Source organism: Bombus bifarius, unplaced genomic scaffold (genome assembly GCF_011952205.1).
Source record: "Bombus bifarius isolate JDL3187 unplaced genomic scaffold, Bbif_JDL3187 scf7180000008006, whole genome shotgun sequence".
In the NCBI taxonomy this organism is placed as follows: Eukaryota; Metazoa; Arthropoda; class Insecta; order Hymenoptera; family Apidae; genus Bombus; species Bombus bifarius.
Genome location: NW_022884384.1, coordinates 388,165 through 404,877, shown reverse-complemented (window position 1 = coordinate 404,877; position 16,713 = coordinate 388,165). Strand labels below are relative to the sequence as shown.

General features: G+C 36.2%; 1 protein-coding gene across 1 annotated transcript; it reads right to left on the bottom strand.

Annotated features, from left to right (window-relative positions):
* Positions 1-1,627: 1,627 nt before the first annotated feature.
* LOC117206310 lies at positions 1,628-16,395 on the bottom strand. The gene is made up of 17 exons (XM_033445538.1): positions 15,858-16,395; positions 15,032-15,403; positions 14,270-14,454; positions 13,868-14,156; positions 13,304-13,473; positions 13,156-13,231; positions 10,222-10,755; positions 9,639-10,010; positions 9,236-9,420; positions 8,844-9,132; positions 7,994-8,166; positions 6,213-6,238; positions 4,359-4,891; positions 3,749-4,120; positions 3,346-3,530; positions 2,944-3,232; positions 1,628-2,100 (listed from the first exon to the last, which is right to left on the bottom strand). The coding sequence occupies exons 1-17, from the start codon at positions 16,378-16,380 to the stop codon at positions 1,922-1,924; spliced, it is 4,752 nt and encodes a 1,583-aa protein (XP_033301429.1). The 5' UTR covers positions 16,381-16,395; the 3' UTR covers positions 1,628-1,921.
* Between the last annotated feature and the right edge of the window lie 318 nt (positions 16,396-16,713).

Below are 16,713 nucleotides of genomic sequence, written 5' to 3'. Positions count from 1 at the left end.
AACCGCGATATATCAACTCGATGAATTAACGTTGTAAGTAATATGTCACTGCGAAATATTTAATTAACTCGACAGGCTAGCAGCCTCTGGAGACTCCATAGATTACATTAGCTCCGAGTAGAAATGTTATTTTGTAATTAAAGCAACAGCTACCAGCGTGTCGTATGTTTATCATCTGGCTATGACTAATGAAACATTGTTTTCGACAAGGAGCAAGTTAATTAAACATGACGTTAAAAATTTGTAAACGTATGATTATTAATATAATGTAATTTCTAAACTCGAGTAAATTATTCTGGTTAAAATATGCAATCGTCAGAAAAAACGGAAGGAAGTTCCTAGCACTACGCTTCTCCTCGTGTTTCTCGTGTGCTATTTGAATTGCAAGTTCACGTGACTCCGAAAACCGAGTAAACGATAGATGTAAACTGAATGACGTTACGTTAACCCCTTCCCGTGCTTTAGCGAGTCAGACTCGCGATGAAGATTTTGGCGCAAACACGAATATCGCGAGTCTGACTCGCGACCAGATACTTGGGCCAAACTTAAACATAACAAGCCGAGCTCGCGGACTGTTTTTTCGCCCGTTACGATCGCGACTGAATGTTAGTTCCTGTCTACGAGCATCAGTCTGGTCTGTTTAGCGCGCGTCGATGTCTACCGCTTGGGCCAGAGTTTCGTCGAACTAAATGGCACGGGAAGGGGTTAAGATCAGTGTAGACGAATCGACGTGGCATCAATGTGATTTTATAACGATGACCTTGTGCGGTTTAGCAGATTAATATACTGTTCTCTGAGTTAATATAACTGCATCCAGATCTGGAAAATTATACTGATTCGAAGTCAGGGGAAGGAAAGTTTTCATTCGAAGAAATGGGTCGAGAGATGCGAATGGCGTACGAACAAAAAACGGCTCTAGATGTATGTATAACGTATATTTACCTGGTGAAAAAGGATTATGGAACGGAGGACGTGAAATAACGGCTATGCTCGCTGGCGAGTTACTATCACAGATATTGTAAACGATGAATTGTATAGTTATTATGTGTGTAAAAGTATCGTGAAACAAATTCAAGCATGCCCGACGTTCGTAAGTATGTACGTACATACCTTGTTCGATTATGACGATCGATCGCTATTCTGCTCATATGATATTATATCGAACGAAGAAACGAAGAAGCTACCTCTTAATATTCGGAAGCTAACAAAAGCAAGACTATTAAAATTCCGCGCAGGTGTTCTCCGAAACTTACACTCGATAGCGTAGAATCGAGAATCAAGAAAATCATACTCGACCATTCGTGGATATTCGACGCTTCGCTCTAGAAACTGACACGATACAAATGATCAGAATGGGCAGAGTTATGCCACAGATTACCGTGACTAATACGCGTATCGAACGCCATCGTCGAACAATGGCTACGAACAAGGTGCCGGGATACCGCATGGTATTCGCCATTCCAACTTGATTCTAAGGTGTCGTAATAATATATTACAGAGATTTAATTGTAAGTTAAGCGGCGGTCATGCACTGGCCACGTGGCGGCCAACCGGCCGATTAGTCTCTTTTGTAAATGAGAATAAGTGAATGAAATAAATATATACATGTGACCGCGTAAGTGAAACAAAATTAAATGTGTTTCCTCTGCATGCAATATTTTCCTCGCCAGGATACCACAAATTTACAGAAAGATAATTTCGTATTATCTAATACGATCAAATAAATCTAATTATTTTCAGATATTTGAAATTACAATTTTCGGGCATTTAGGATTACGATTATAAAATATACTTAATATCTAAAGAAATGAGGATGTTACTTGTTGAACTTCACCGATTCGGTAATAAAATATATCTAACTTATCACAAACAAAGCAAAAAATCGGTATGCATAACGCGATTCGTAAAACTTTAGCTTCGTCTAATCAGCAGCAGTGGTAATCTTTCGAATGTTGAGTTGTACTCCTCCTAAAGCTGTCGTGACGATTGTTTTGGGATCTAGGACCACTGAAGTTTTGGTTTTCTCACAAGGTGAAACTTCGTAGTCCTTCAAAATCTGTACGATTCCAAGTTTGGATTGCATGAGTCCCAATCGCATACCTGAAACGAAGAATAAAAGAAAGAAATCATCAACAGAAAGTCTAAAGATACACATTGGTACTCGCATCTTTCTTATAATATGAATAACATGTTAAAGTAACATGAGTAGGATCTTAGTAAATTATCTATTTGGCAATGTGTGTTACAGTAGAACTCCATTTGTCTAATAATCATAAACTGTATGGATTTGTCTGATAATAGAACATGGTAAACTGTACCAAATTCATATGTTTAATAGATAATGCCGTGCAATGCGTTGTTAAATATTTATTCACATTCTGGTAGTTTCTTCTCAACTACTGGTGCAAAAAGGAGATAAACTTCTGTTCGATTGTATTCTTCCGTTTTCAAATTTTCTAGTCGTCCTCTGTAACTGTAACATACTTCAGCATATAGCTGGTGATGTTTAATTTTACCGTATGCACGTTCTGCAGTCAAAAGAGTTTTGAAAGCAGAGACGCAGGTTCCTTAATAAAAATATTCGTATGTAATAATAATATAAGAAGTAAGTAATATAAAATATAAAAGTGATTTCGCCATGTAACTACTGTGAGAAAGTGCCTGTTGAGATTAAGATTTCCACACATCGCATTTTGTAGATCTTATATAATGCGATTGCAAATCGTCCTACGTAAAAAAATAAGTACCTTATCGTTAATAATATAGGTACAGTTTAAAGAAAGGAATACTGATCTTCACATGTATGTACCTATGTCCTTGAAGTATACATTTCTACACATATATGTATTTCATTTCGATTCTTTTAATACTACTTTCATACGATTGCCATCGATGGCTCTGGCGTTAAAGATATTGGAAAATATTGCGGAAAATTTTACTAACCAATGCAGCCGCGGGGTCCCCCACCAAAGGGCAAGTAGGCGAAACTTGGCCTGGTACTTTTGGCCTCCTCGGTAAATCGGAGTGGATCGTATTTTTCCGGATTCGGGAAGTACCGCGAATCGTAGTGTAAACCCATTATCGAAATGAATATTCCGGTGCCTTTCTCTATCACCAGATCGGAATTAGGCACTTTGTAATCGGCAACGGTAACTCGATCCAAGTGTGCTGCAGATGGATATTTACGAAGAGTTTCAGAAATTACCATATCGAGGTATGGTAACGTCATAATCTGTGAAACATTATATTTCTTAGTATGTTTACAATTATATTACAACCCTTTTTCACATACTATCCATATGCCTCTCTCGTGTTTCTAATTTAATATTTTTGTAGTTGCCGTACCATATCGTATGTGATTTTGCCATCAGTTTTCGCCAGAGCATCGTGAATCTCTGCCCTAAGTGTCTTCTGTATATCTGGGTTCATTGCAAGTTCGCGCAGTGTGAAAGAAATGGCTGTAGAAGATGTTTCAGTACCAGCAATAAGAAACATGATCGCTTGTGCCACTAAATCGTCACCCTCGAAGTCTGAAACATGCATATTAAACATCATCGCAAAAGTTCAGCAAAACGATCTAGTATATTTAGTACAATTGGAAAATAACTTGAAAGGAAATTATTTTTCGTCCGTTTTGTTGGGAGCTCACGAAATAAGAATGTGCATAAAATTATAATTCATAGATTTCTGACGATTCTTAAATAGCTTCATCGATAGAAGATAATAAAACATTGCAGCAAATACATACTGTAATCCTTCAAATGTTCGTCGTTCTTGTATGTTTTCCTGATCTCGATTAGCACATCGATGAGGTCATTCTTCTTCTGACCGGAATCGACTCGTTGTTCAATCACATCCCAGAAAACAGATCGGAAGAAGTTAGTTACGTTTTTTCTAAGTAACTTCGGCTTAAGATACTTGACTAACTGAGGCGAGAAGGATATGATATGTGACTCAATGTTACGATAGAAATTAGAATGGAAGATCTTCCTGCCATATTCACGGAACGGTGTTTTTGGATTCTTTATCGCACCTACTTTTAAGCCAAACGCAATACTACCGAACATATCGGTGATGAAATTCCCGCAAATATCCTTGAACTCGACTACTTTTCCATCGCCTGAAACAGATATTAGATTTCCTATGTTGTGTCTTGCATTATTGCATTTTTAATCAAGAGACGATTGTTGCAAAATTTGAAGTCTCTCGCATCAAGAGGATTGACTTTTAATTCTGTTAAACATTTTTCTTAAGTTGTTTATTGTTTCATTGTTTTAAAAATATATATTGAACTAACAACAGTTTTATTATGTTATTTATTTATGTTATTATGTAAATGCACTGAAAAAGCGGTTTACCCTCCAAATGCAACGAATCGAGATACATTCCAAGATCGTCTGCGACCGCCAAAATTAAATCGAACATTATCTTCTGCTTTCCCGGGGTAAAAATCGGCGTCATCTTTGGCCTGAGAGATTTCCATCCTGGATTTCTCATCAGTATCATATTTGCGTATCCAATACGATCATCTTTCTCATCTGCAATCGCGTACCTATCAGGGAAATAATCGAAGTCTTTCACTAGCACGTGCTTCGCGAGTTCTGGATCGCGAATTAACAGGTGAGGTTTGTCGAAGGCGTAGAATCCCAGCAAAGGCAAACCTTTGCCGTTATCGTATACGTCCTTGAGAAATTCCGAGGCTGATTTTCTTGACAGAAGGCAGTCCATGATGTTGCCTACGAAAGGCGTAGGTGCAAGCTGTTTGATTCCTCGTTTCGACCAGTAGTTGAATTTACGAGTCATGTAGAGATAAGCGGCAACCATCAGGGTGGAAAGGATGAGGATGCCATCCAGACTCCAGTATAGCGTTAATAAGGCCATTTTAAATGAGTCTGAGAAGAAAAAATGTTTTTGTTGGTCTCAGAAGATAACATTTATCAGCACCTCTTGGATTGCGAATTATCGTGGATTTAGAGAAATGCAAAAGCTGGACAATATTTCGCGGAATGCTTCATTGTAATACAATCGTCCTCGAGACTCGTTACGCTTGCTTCTTATGTTGAGGGAAATCTAGGAGTCTACCTTCCCTTTAGTCGGATATTCTTTTTCTCAAAGTCGACGCCAGTCTGATACTGCGGTACGAGGGAGGGCAAATGCTGAGGGGATGTACACACTCCGATCATTCAGCGACTACTTAGAGGCTCGAACCTCGGTGACAAGGTTTATGGAACGTCGATTGGGGTATACATATCAACAATAAGTTAATGTTGTAAATAATTTGCCCGGAGCGTCTAAAAATTCGACGTCACGTTTTCGTCGCAAACCTTGTACTTCGGTCAGCCCCCTGTTTGCATCTTGGGTATTGATATTTTATTTAATGAATGTAAAATAAACCATTATTTGTGTTTAATGTCATTCATAAAAATACGAAATTGCACAAATATCTGGAGGTCTGTTAACATACAATAAATGGAATATGTTATCATTCTCTGGTTAAAAAAAATCACTAATGTCAGTTGTTTTAAAGTTTTAAGAACTTGTTGACCTATGACAAAACCTATTTTTTCAATTATTAATCTAGTAGGAACACTTTTTTAATGTTTTTATAAAGAACATGAAATATAATAATAGAACCGGCTTTCTGTTTGAACACAATTGTATATTATTTAATCAACGAGTAATTCGCTGGCACAGAGTATTGAATATTCTGGCCTCTCGCGTGGAATGATTCAAGATTAGAGTTTTCATCAAGGAGCGGAGAATATTAGAAAGGGAATACCATTTAAGAAAACTATATTCTATGAGATGGACATAGTTTGTTCAAATAGAAGAATAGATAAAACGTAAATGTAAATCATTTTCTCAAAAAGCATTTTAGTGAAAGTACAATGATTGTATCCGTGACTGATCTGTATAATGGTTCGGATTTGGTGGAATCTGCTTTCTTTTCCATGTGCATCCCCATTAATTAAAGACAAACAGTAAAATTTCGGTGTAATTAGGAAAATACTGCTCGATTAAAATTGAGTAAATAATTCAGAAAGGGAAGAAAAGGTAACATATTACACTTTACATAAGTTCGTGAAACAGAGTAGGGACATATTTGAATCTAATTTGCAAAATAAAAGAGGAGAATTATCAGAAAATGATAGAAAAATAGAACAGATAATCTAATTCTGCGGTGTTTGTTGCAGTGAAAAATACCGTACGTACCGCTATGAAACGATTTCTTCACTAGTCACAGATGCCAAATAAAATAAGAAAATATTTCCGAAGCTTGTAATGTACATTACGAGAGTGAGCTTTGCATTGTCAGCTGTGATGGTATATATGTCTCATTTGTAATCTCCCCACTCTTGTGAAATTTACCGCTGAATCATTGCTAGCTGACAAAGTGCCATTTCCGAAAAATTCTCGCAGCAGATTTCAGCATCGAGAAAATGGTAAGAATTGGCATTTTACCTAGTAAGATAGTTTTTTCGAAGTAATCAGTTGTTTCTAATGTATAATAATCATCTCGGCGGTAATCTACTGCTTAATTTTCACACATTAAGAGACGTGTTATAAAATTTCTGCATTGGAAGCTCAATTGTCTCAATCGAATTGTATTTCCACACGTAAGGAGATATAGATATTGGAAAGTTGCTTTCAATCACTTTCCTCTTTCCAGATCCGGAAAAATAAGCGGTACAAATTATACGGAATTGGGTCATATAAATGACAATATTCTCTAATTTCGCACAAAGGTATTTTTTACCATTTTTCCAACATGACCTAGAGTATACTTGCTTAAAGTACATATTCTAGAACATACATCATATCATCTATTATAACGAATTATCTTTTGCATAATTGAAAAGGTGTTATCAATGAAGTTAGAGATTACAATGTATCAGCGTTATTCTCCTGCTTAATAGCAAAAAGTGTCGTAATATAGGCAGTAATATTTTAGAAGTAACATACGTGAAAATTTCATATTCAACCATCATTCTTGTTGTGAGGTGTCAAGTGAAATTACTAAAATCATTAAAAATGTACAAGTTATTAACAGGTGAATAATCTCAATTGCTAATAAATATTATGTAAAATGTAATCTGCAATTTGTTAAATTTTTAACCCGTCTATGGAAAGATATCTTTGGCTTAAATGCTTATTCCTTATACCGCTATTGTTACATGCTGAATTATTATCGAGCATAAGAGATACATATGGTATATTAGAATATATGTATGATTTAGATAATAAACAGTCTTTTTTATAGTTGAATGTGATCTTTCATTTAGCAAGGAATAAACGCAAAAGTCATGCCAACATTTTAATATCCAAAACCGTATATATGTGATTACCTTCTGACAAAAGTGACGCAGCCATGTGACATATATCTTTGTATGTTTTATTTAATCTGATTGCAAATTGTTCTACGTAAAACATATGTACCCTATCGCAATACTATCGTGTATAATCATAAGAAAAATCTCGCTACAATCGAACTACAATGTAGATATATAGTGGAAGTGCTGACAGGCAAAGGATGTTTTGGTAGAAAAAGTTAGTCGTTAGTTGCAAGTTAGTTGGAGTTAGTAACGAGCCGTGAGTTGTGACTTGAGAGTTGGATTCCGATTAGTTGTGTTATATTACTACATTAAGCTCTACTTAAATAATCATCGTTTCCCTGTTTCAATCACTGCAAATAAATCCATTAAATAAATAAAGTCATTATATAAGATTTCGTATTATTTAATATTACATTCGATATAAATTGACGATACATAAGTTCAGTTATTTTTAGATACATAAAATTATAATTATTGGACATTTACGATTACAATTTTAAAATATATTTAATACCTAAAGATTCATTTCTTCCGAGAAAGAAATGACGATTATACTTCGTGAACTTTGTCGATTCGGAAGTAAAATATATCTAACTTATCACAAACAAAGCAGAAAATTGGAATGCATAACGCGATTCGCAAAACTTTAGCTTCGTCTAAACAGCGACAGTAGTCTTTCGAATGTTGAGATGTACTCCTCCTAAAGCTGTCGTGATGATTCCTTTGGGATCTAGGACAACTGGAGTTTTGGTCTTTTCACAAGGTGAAATTTCGTAGTCCTTCAAAATCTGTACGACTCCAAGTTTGGATTGCATGAGTCCCAATCGCATACCTGAAACGAAAAGTGAAAGATTAAGATTAAAAGTGACAGCCAATAGAATGTTTAAAGATACAGGTTGCTACTTGCATCTTTCGTATAATGCTAATGACAACAATAAAAACTTAATCAATTATCTAATCGGGAATGTGTTATGGCAGAAATTTATTTGTTTAATAATCATAAACTGTATCAATATGTCTGATCGCAGAATATAGTAAACTGTACCAAATTGATATGTTTAATAAATAATGCCGTGCAACGCGTTATTAAATATTTATTCACATTCTGACAGTTTCTTCTCAACAAGTGGTGCAAAAAGGAGATAAACTTCTGTTAGATTGTATTCCGTTTTCAGATGTTTCTCTTCATTCTTTATGATTGTAACTTACGTCACCGAGACACCGGTAATGTTTAATTTTACCGTATGCATATTCCCGAGGCAAAAGAGATTTCAAAACAAAAAGATGTAGATCCCTTAATAAAAAAATTCGTATATAATACTAATATAAGAAGGTATGATCTAAAGGTCCAATCCAATGGTGTTTTGTAACTGCTAGTATAACTAGAAGTATAAATGTCAGCACATATATGTATTTCATTTAGATTCTTTTAATACTACTTTCATACGATTGCCATCGATAGCTCTGGCGTTAAAGATATTGGAAAATATTGCGGAAAATTTTACTAACCAATGCAGCCGCGGGGTCCCCCACCAAAGGGCAAGTAGGCGAAACTTGGCCTGGTACTTTTGACTTCCTCGGTAAATCGGAGTGGATCGTATTTTTCCGGATCCGGGAAGTACCGCGAATCGTAGTGCAAACCCATGATCGAAATGAATATTGGGGTGCCTTTCTCTATCACCAGATCCGAATTAGGGACTTTGTAATCGGCAAGGGTAAGTCGATCCATGTATGCTACAGCTGGATATTTACGAAGACTTTCAGAAATTACCATATCGAGGTATGGTAGTGTCGTAATCTGTAAAACGTTATATTTCTTAGAATGTTTACAACTATATAATAACCCCCTTCACATACTGTTCATTTGCGTTCCTAAATTAATGTTTTTGTAGTTGCCGTACCATATCGTATGTGATTTTGCCATCAGTTTTCTCTAGAGCATCCTGTATCTCTGCCCTAAGCGTCTTCTGCACATCTGGGTTCACTGCAAGTTCGTGCAGTGTGAAAGACATGGTAGTAGAAGATGTTTCAAAACCAGCAGCAAATAATATGGCCGCTTGTGCCAATAAATCGTCACCATCGAAATCTGAGACATGCAAATTAAACATCATCGCAAAAGTTCAGCAAAACGATCTAGCATATTTAGTACAATTGGAAAATAACTTGAAAGGAAATTATTTTTCGTCCGTTTCGTTGGGAGCTCACGAAATAAGAATGTGCATAAAATTATAATTCATAGATTTCTGGCGATTCTTAAATAACTTCATCGATAGAAGATAATAAAACATTGCAGCAAATACATACTGTAATCCTTTAAATTTTCGTCGTTCTTGTATGTCTTCCTGATCTCGATTAGCACATCGATGAGGTCATTCCTCTTTTGACCGGAAGCGACTCGTTGTTCAATCACATCCCAGAAAACAGATCGGAGGAAGTTAGTCGCTTTTTCTCCAAAGAACTTCGGTTTGAGATACTTGGCTAACTGAGGCGAGAAGGATATGATAAGTGACTCCATGTTACGATGGAAACTAGAATGGAAGATCTTCCTGCCATATTCACGGAACGGTGCTTTTGGATTCTCCAACGAACCTAGTTTTAAGCCAAACGCAGTGCCACCGATCATATCGGTGGTAAAATTCGCGCAAATATCCTTGAACTCGACTACCTTTCCATCGCCTGAATCAGATATTAGATTGCCATTGTTGCAGTTTTAGTCACGAAACAATAGTTGCAAAATTTGAAGTCTCTCGCATCAAGAGAATTGACTTTTAATTTTCTTAAACACTTCTATTAAGTGAGAATCATTGTTTCAAAAATATATATTGATCTAACAACAGTTTCTCATGTTAATCTATTATTATGTAAATGCACTATAAAAGCGGTTTACCCTCCAAATGCAACGAATCCAGATGCTTTCCAAGATCGTCAGCTGCTACCAACATTATATCGAACATTTTCTTCAGTTTGCCCGGGGTAAAAGCCGGCGTCATCTTTGGCCTAAGAGATTTCCATCCCGGATTTTTCATCAGGACCACATTTGCGTATCCAAAACGATCATCTTTCTCATCTGCAGTCGCGTACTTATCAGGGAAATAGTCGAAGTCCTTCACTAGGACGTACTTCACGAGTTCTGGATCGCGAACTAAGAGGTAAGGTTTGTCGAAGACGTAGAATCCCAGCAAAGGCAAACCTTCGCCGCAATCGTATACGTCCTTGACAAATAGTGAGCCCGATTTTCTTGATAGGAGACAGTCCATAAAGTTGCCTACGAAAGGCGTAGGTGCGAGCTGTGTGATTCCTCGTTTCGGCCAGTGGTTGAATTTACGAGTCATGTAGAGATAAGCGGCAACCATCAGGGTCGAAAGGATGAGGATGCCATCCAGACTCCAGTATAGCGATAATAACGCCATTTTAGATGAGCCTGACAAGAAAGAATGTTTTTGTTGGTCTCAGAAGATAATATTTATCAGCACCTCTTGGATTGCGAATTATCATGGATTTAGAGAAATGCGAAAGCTCGACAATATTTCGTGGAACGCTTCGTGGTAATACAATCACTCTGGATACTCGTCACGTTTGCTTCTTATGTTGAGGGAAATGTAGACGTCCACTCTCCCTTTGGTCGGATATTCTTTATCCGAAAGTCGTCGCCACTCTGATACTGCGGAACGAGGGAAGGTGACTGGTAAGGAGGTGTACGCATCTCGACCACCCAGCGGATACCTAGAGGATCGTGTCTCGGTGACAAGGTTTACGATACATCGATTGGGGTATTCGTATCGGCAACTAGTTAATGTTGTAAGACATTGGCATCGTCTCATAATTTGCAACTTCGTTCATAAAAATACGAAACTCCACTAACATTTGCGCGTTTAGTAATATAATTAATGTATTATTTTATTGGTCTTTGATATTAAAAAAAATCACTAGTATGTGTCCTCCTAAAGTCTTCCGTTTTCTTACTTAGGAACTTTAAGAATATTTTTAATCCGTGACAGAAGTACAATGATTGTATCCGTGACTGATCTGTATACTCGTTTGGATTTGGTGGACTCTGCTTCCTTTTCCACGTGCATGCCCATTAATTGAATACAAACAGTAAAATTTCGGTGTAATTCGGCAAATATTGCTCGATTAGAACTGAGTAAATGATTCAGAAAGGGACGAAAAGGTAACATATTACACTTTACATAAGTTCGTGAAACAGAGTAGGAACACATTTGAATCTAATTTGCAAAATAAAAGAGGAAAATTACCAGAAAATAATAGAAAAATAGAACAGATAATCTAACTCCGCGGTGTGTGTTGCAGTGAAAAATACCGTACGTACCGCTATGAAACGATTTCTTGACTAGTCACAAGCACTATAAGGTAACAGATACCAAATAAAATAAAAAAATATTTCCGAAGCTTGTAATGTACATTACGAGAGTGAGCTTTGCATTGTCCGCTGTGATAGTGTATACGTCTCATTTGTAGTCTCCCCTCTCTTGTGAAATATTACCACTGAATCATTGCTTGTTGACAAAGTGCCATTTGCGAAAAATTCTCGCAGCAGATTTTAGCATCGAGCAAATGGTAAGAATTGGCATCTTAACTGGTAAGATAGTTTTTTCGAAGTAATCAGTTGTTTGTAATGTATAATTAACATCTCGGCCATTATTCACACATTACGAGACATATTATAAAATTTCTATCCACAGCACCAACATTTTGAATATTATACAATTATCGTAAAGAAGTATTTCGACCAATGGTTTCCATGGAATGAGACAATGAAAAAATTGCATAGAAAACTGAATTTTCACAATCAGCAACAAGGTATAGATATTGGAAAGTGTCTTTTTATCACATTCCCATTTCTAGACAATGCGGGACAAATAGCAGGACAAATTAGAAGGGTTTGGGTCATATAAATGTCAATAATCTATAATTTCGCGCAAAGATATTTTTTACCATATTTCCATCATGACCTAGAGTATATCTGCTTAAATTACATATTCTAGAACATATATTATATCATCTATTACAACGAATTATCTTTTGCATAGTTGAAAAGGTGTTATCGATGAAGATAGAGGCAGCGGTGTAACCTCGGCGTTATTCACCTGCATAATAATAAAAAATACAGTAATATAGGCAGGTAGTAATATTTTAGAAATAGAAATAACGTAAGTGATAATTTCATATTCAACCATAATTCAAATTCGTGAAATTACTAAAATTAATAAAAATGTACAAATTATTAACAGGTGAATAATCTCCATTGCTAATAAATACTATGGAGGTTCTCAATTACGAAGTTATCCAGGAGATTTAGAGTCAGATTTCACAGAAAAATTTCTACGACTTATTGCTCCATTCATCGCTCAATAAATATTTGTAAAATGTATTGATAAATAATGTTAGGAATGTAATCTAATTAAAAAAATTAAAGAAAAAAATTTTTATTCTATATTTTCTATATTCTATATTATATAATGGAAGTGCTGACAGGCAAAGGATCTTTTGGAGAAAGTTAGTCGTTAGTTAGTTGCAAGTTAGTTGGAGTTAGTCACGAGCCGTGAGTTGTGACTTGAGAGTTGGATCTCGATTAGTTGTGTTATATTACTACATTAAGCTCTACTTAAATAATCATCGTTTCCCTGTTTCAATCACTGTAAATAAATCCATTAAATAAATAAAGTCATTATATAAGATTTCGTATTATTTAATATTACATTCGATATAAATTAACGATACATAAGTTCAGTTATTTTTAGATACATAAAATTATAATTATTGGACATTTACGATTACAATTTTAAAATATATTTAATACCTAAAGATTCATTTCTTCCGAGAAAGAAATGACGATTATACTTCGTGAACTTCGTCGATTCGGAAGTAAAATATATCTAACTTATCACAAACAAAGTAGAACATTGGAATGCATAACGCGATTCGCAAAACTTTGGCTTCGTCTAAACAGAGGCAGTAGTCTTTCGAATGTTGAGATGTACTCCTCCTAAAGCTGTCGAGATTACTGCATTGGGATCTGTAACTATTGGAATTTTGGTTTTTTCACAAGGTGAAATTTCGTAGTCCTTCAATATCTGTACGATTCCAAGTTTGGCTTGCATGAGTCCCAATCGCATACCTGAAACGAAAAGTGAAAGATTAAGATTAAAAGTGACAGCCAATAGAATGTTTAAAGATACACGTTGCTACTTGCATCTTTTTTGTCATACCAGTGACAAGAATACAAACTTAATCAATTATCTATTCGGGAATTTGTGCTACATCGCATTTTGTAGATCTTAATTAATAAGATTGCAAATTGTCCTATGTTAAAAAATAAATGCCTTATCGTTAATAATGTAAGCACAGTTTAAAGAAACGAATACTGATCTTCACATGTATGTACCTATGCCCTTGAAGTCCACACACATATGTATTTCATTTCGATTCTTTTAACTCTACTTTCATACGATTGTCATCGATAGCTCTAGGCGTTAAAGATATTGGAAAATATTGCGGAAGATTTTACTAACCAAGGCAGATGCGGGGACCCGCACCAAAGGGCAAGTAGGCGAAACTTGGCCTGGTACTTTTGACTTCCTCGGTAAATCGGAGTGGATCGTATTTTTCCGGATCCGGGAAGTACCGCGAATCGTAGTGCAAACCCATGATCGAAATGAATATTGGGGTGCCTTTCTCTATCACCAGATCGGAATTAGGCACTTTGTAATCGGCAAGAGTAACCCGATTCAAGTTTGGTACAGATGGATATTTACGAAGAGTTTCAAAAAGTACCATATCCAGATATGGTAGCGTCGTAATCTGTAAAACATTATATTTCTTAGTATGTTTAGAACTATATTATAACCTCTTTCACATACTATTGCTTGAAACACTCTCGTGTTTCTACGTTAATATTTTTATAGTTGGCGTACCATATCGTATGTGATTTCACCATCAGTTTTCTCTAAAGCATCCAGAATCTCTTTCCTAAGTGTCTGCTGTACATCTGAGTTCCTTGCAAGTTCGTACAGTGTGAAAGACATGGTAGCAGCAGACGTTTCAAAACCAGCAGCAAAAAATATGGCCGCTTGTGCCACTAAATCGTCACCCTCGAAGTCTGGAACATGCATATTAAACATCATCGGAAAAGTTCAGCAAATCGATCTATTATATTTAGTACAATTGGAAAATGACTTGAAAGTAAATTAGCAAATATAGATATTTGGGCATAATTTTCAATTTGTGACATGAATATAATTATATTGGAAGAAGTAGTGATGTCATTGATATACAGGGTGGTTGGTAACTGGTGATACAAGCGGAAAGGGGGTGATTCTACGCGAAAAAAGAAGTCGAAAATATGAAATAAAAATTTTTCGTTCGAGGCTTTGTTTTCGAGAAGATCGACTTTGAATTTTCGCTCAGTACGCACTTTATCACGTCTCGTTATAACGGCCCTCACTGTAGATTTTTAAAAAAATTAAAAAAAAATTAAAGAAAAAAATTTTTATTCTATATTTTCGACTTTTTTTTCCCCGTAGAATTACCCCCTTTCCGCTTGTACCATCAGTTACCAACCACCCTGTATATGAAATCGTAATTCACAGAGTTCGTTATTCGAAATTTCTGATTTTCGACGATTGATACATAATTTCATTAATAGAAATTAGTAAAATATTGCAGCAAATACATACTGTAATTCTTCAACCTTTCGTCGCTCTTGTATGTCTCCCTGATCTCTGCCAGCACATCAATGAGATCATTCCTCTTTTGTTTCGAATCGACTCGTTGTTCAATTACATCCCAGAAAACAGATCGGAGGAAGTTAGTCGCTGCTTTTCCAAAGAACTTCGGTTTAAGGTACTTGGATAACTGAGGCATGAAGGTTATGGTAAGGAACTCCATGTTACGTTGGTAATTAGCATCAAAGATCCTCCTGCCACATTCACGGAACGGTGTTTTTGGATTCTCCAACGAATTTAGTTTTAAGCCAAACGCAATGCCACTGATCATGTCGGTGGCGAAGCTCGCGCAAATATCTTTGAACTCTATTGCTTTTCCATCGCCTGAAAGAGATATTAGATTTCCTATGATGTGTCTAGCATTGTTGCATTTTTAATCAAGAAACAATAGTTGCAAAATTTGAAGTCTTTCGCATCAAGAGAATTGACTTTTAATTTTGTTAAACATTTCTATTAAATAAGAATAATTATTTTAAAAATATACAGGGTGGTTGGTAACTGGTGGTTCAAGCGGAAAGGGGGTGATTCTGTCATGTGCACTTTATCACGTCTCGTTATAACGGATCTCACTGTAGATCGTTGTCTCGATGGAAAAATTTAAAAAAAAAAGAAAAATTAAAAAAAAAATTTTTATTCTATATTTTCGACTTCTTTTTTCGCGTAGAATCATCCCCCTTCCGCTTGTGCCACCAGTTACCAACCACCCTGTATATTGAGCTAACAACAATTTCACATATTCCATCTATTATTAAGTAAATGCACTAAAAATGCGGCTTACCCTCCAAATGCAGCGAATCGAGATACTTTCCGAGGTCGTCAGCGATCATCGCCATTAATATGAACATCTTCTTTAGCTTTCCCGGGGTAAAAATCGGCGTCATTTTTGGCCTGAGAGATTTCCATGCTGGATTTTTCATCAGTATCATATTTGCGTATCCAAGACGATCATTTTTCTCATCCGCAGTCGCGTACCTGTCAGCGAAATACTCAAAATCCTTCACTAGAATGTGCTTCGCGAGTTCTGGATCGCGAACTAACAGGCAAGGTTTGTGGAAGATGTAGAAACCTAACAAAGGCAAATCTTTGTCATAATTGTATGCATCACTGAGAAATTGTGCGCCCGATTTTTTTGACAGTATGCAGTCCATGAAGTTGCCTACGACGGGCGTAGGTTTAAGTTGTATGATTCCTCGTTTAGACCAGTAATTGTATTTCCGAATTACGAACAAATAAGCGGCAACCAACAGGGACGAAAAGATGAAGATGCCACACAGAGACCAGTATAGCGTTAATAACGCCATTATAAATAAGCCTGACAGGAAAACTGATCAGGAGTGGTTGGACTGATGATAAGACTTGGTTAACGAATTAAAATATTCACTGTATTTCAACAACTTCGTATATATAGATAGTTACGCGCTGTACGTGTAGATATAAGTTAGACTTGCGACTGATTAATGAATAGAAAAGCAGTCAAGAGATGTTTCCTAATCTAAGGATGATGAATCAATGAATTTCGGCGATGATGTTGTAGCGGAGGAAAGCTATTGATGGGTGTGTCCGATGCGCGGAACCATCGGATTCGTTGATGGCAGTTTGGCTGAAAAAGTGAGGGCAACAGTCATTGCTTCTAA

Bases quoted from the DNA above. Each gene is read 5' to 3' on its own strand.
- LOC117206310 (XM_033445538.1), bottom strand. From the start codon at position 16,380: ATGGCGTTATTAACGCTATACTGGTCTCTGTGTGGCATCTTCATCTTT. The intron at 14,157-14,269 runs GTACGCCAACTA...AATGTTTTACAG, and splicing joins GTGAAATCACATACGATATG to ATTACGACGCTACCATATCT. The intron at 2,101-2,943 runs GTTAGTAAAATT...TCTTCGTTTCAG, and splicing joins GGGACCCCGCGGCTGCATTG to GTATGCGATTGGGACTCATG.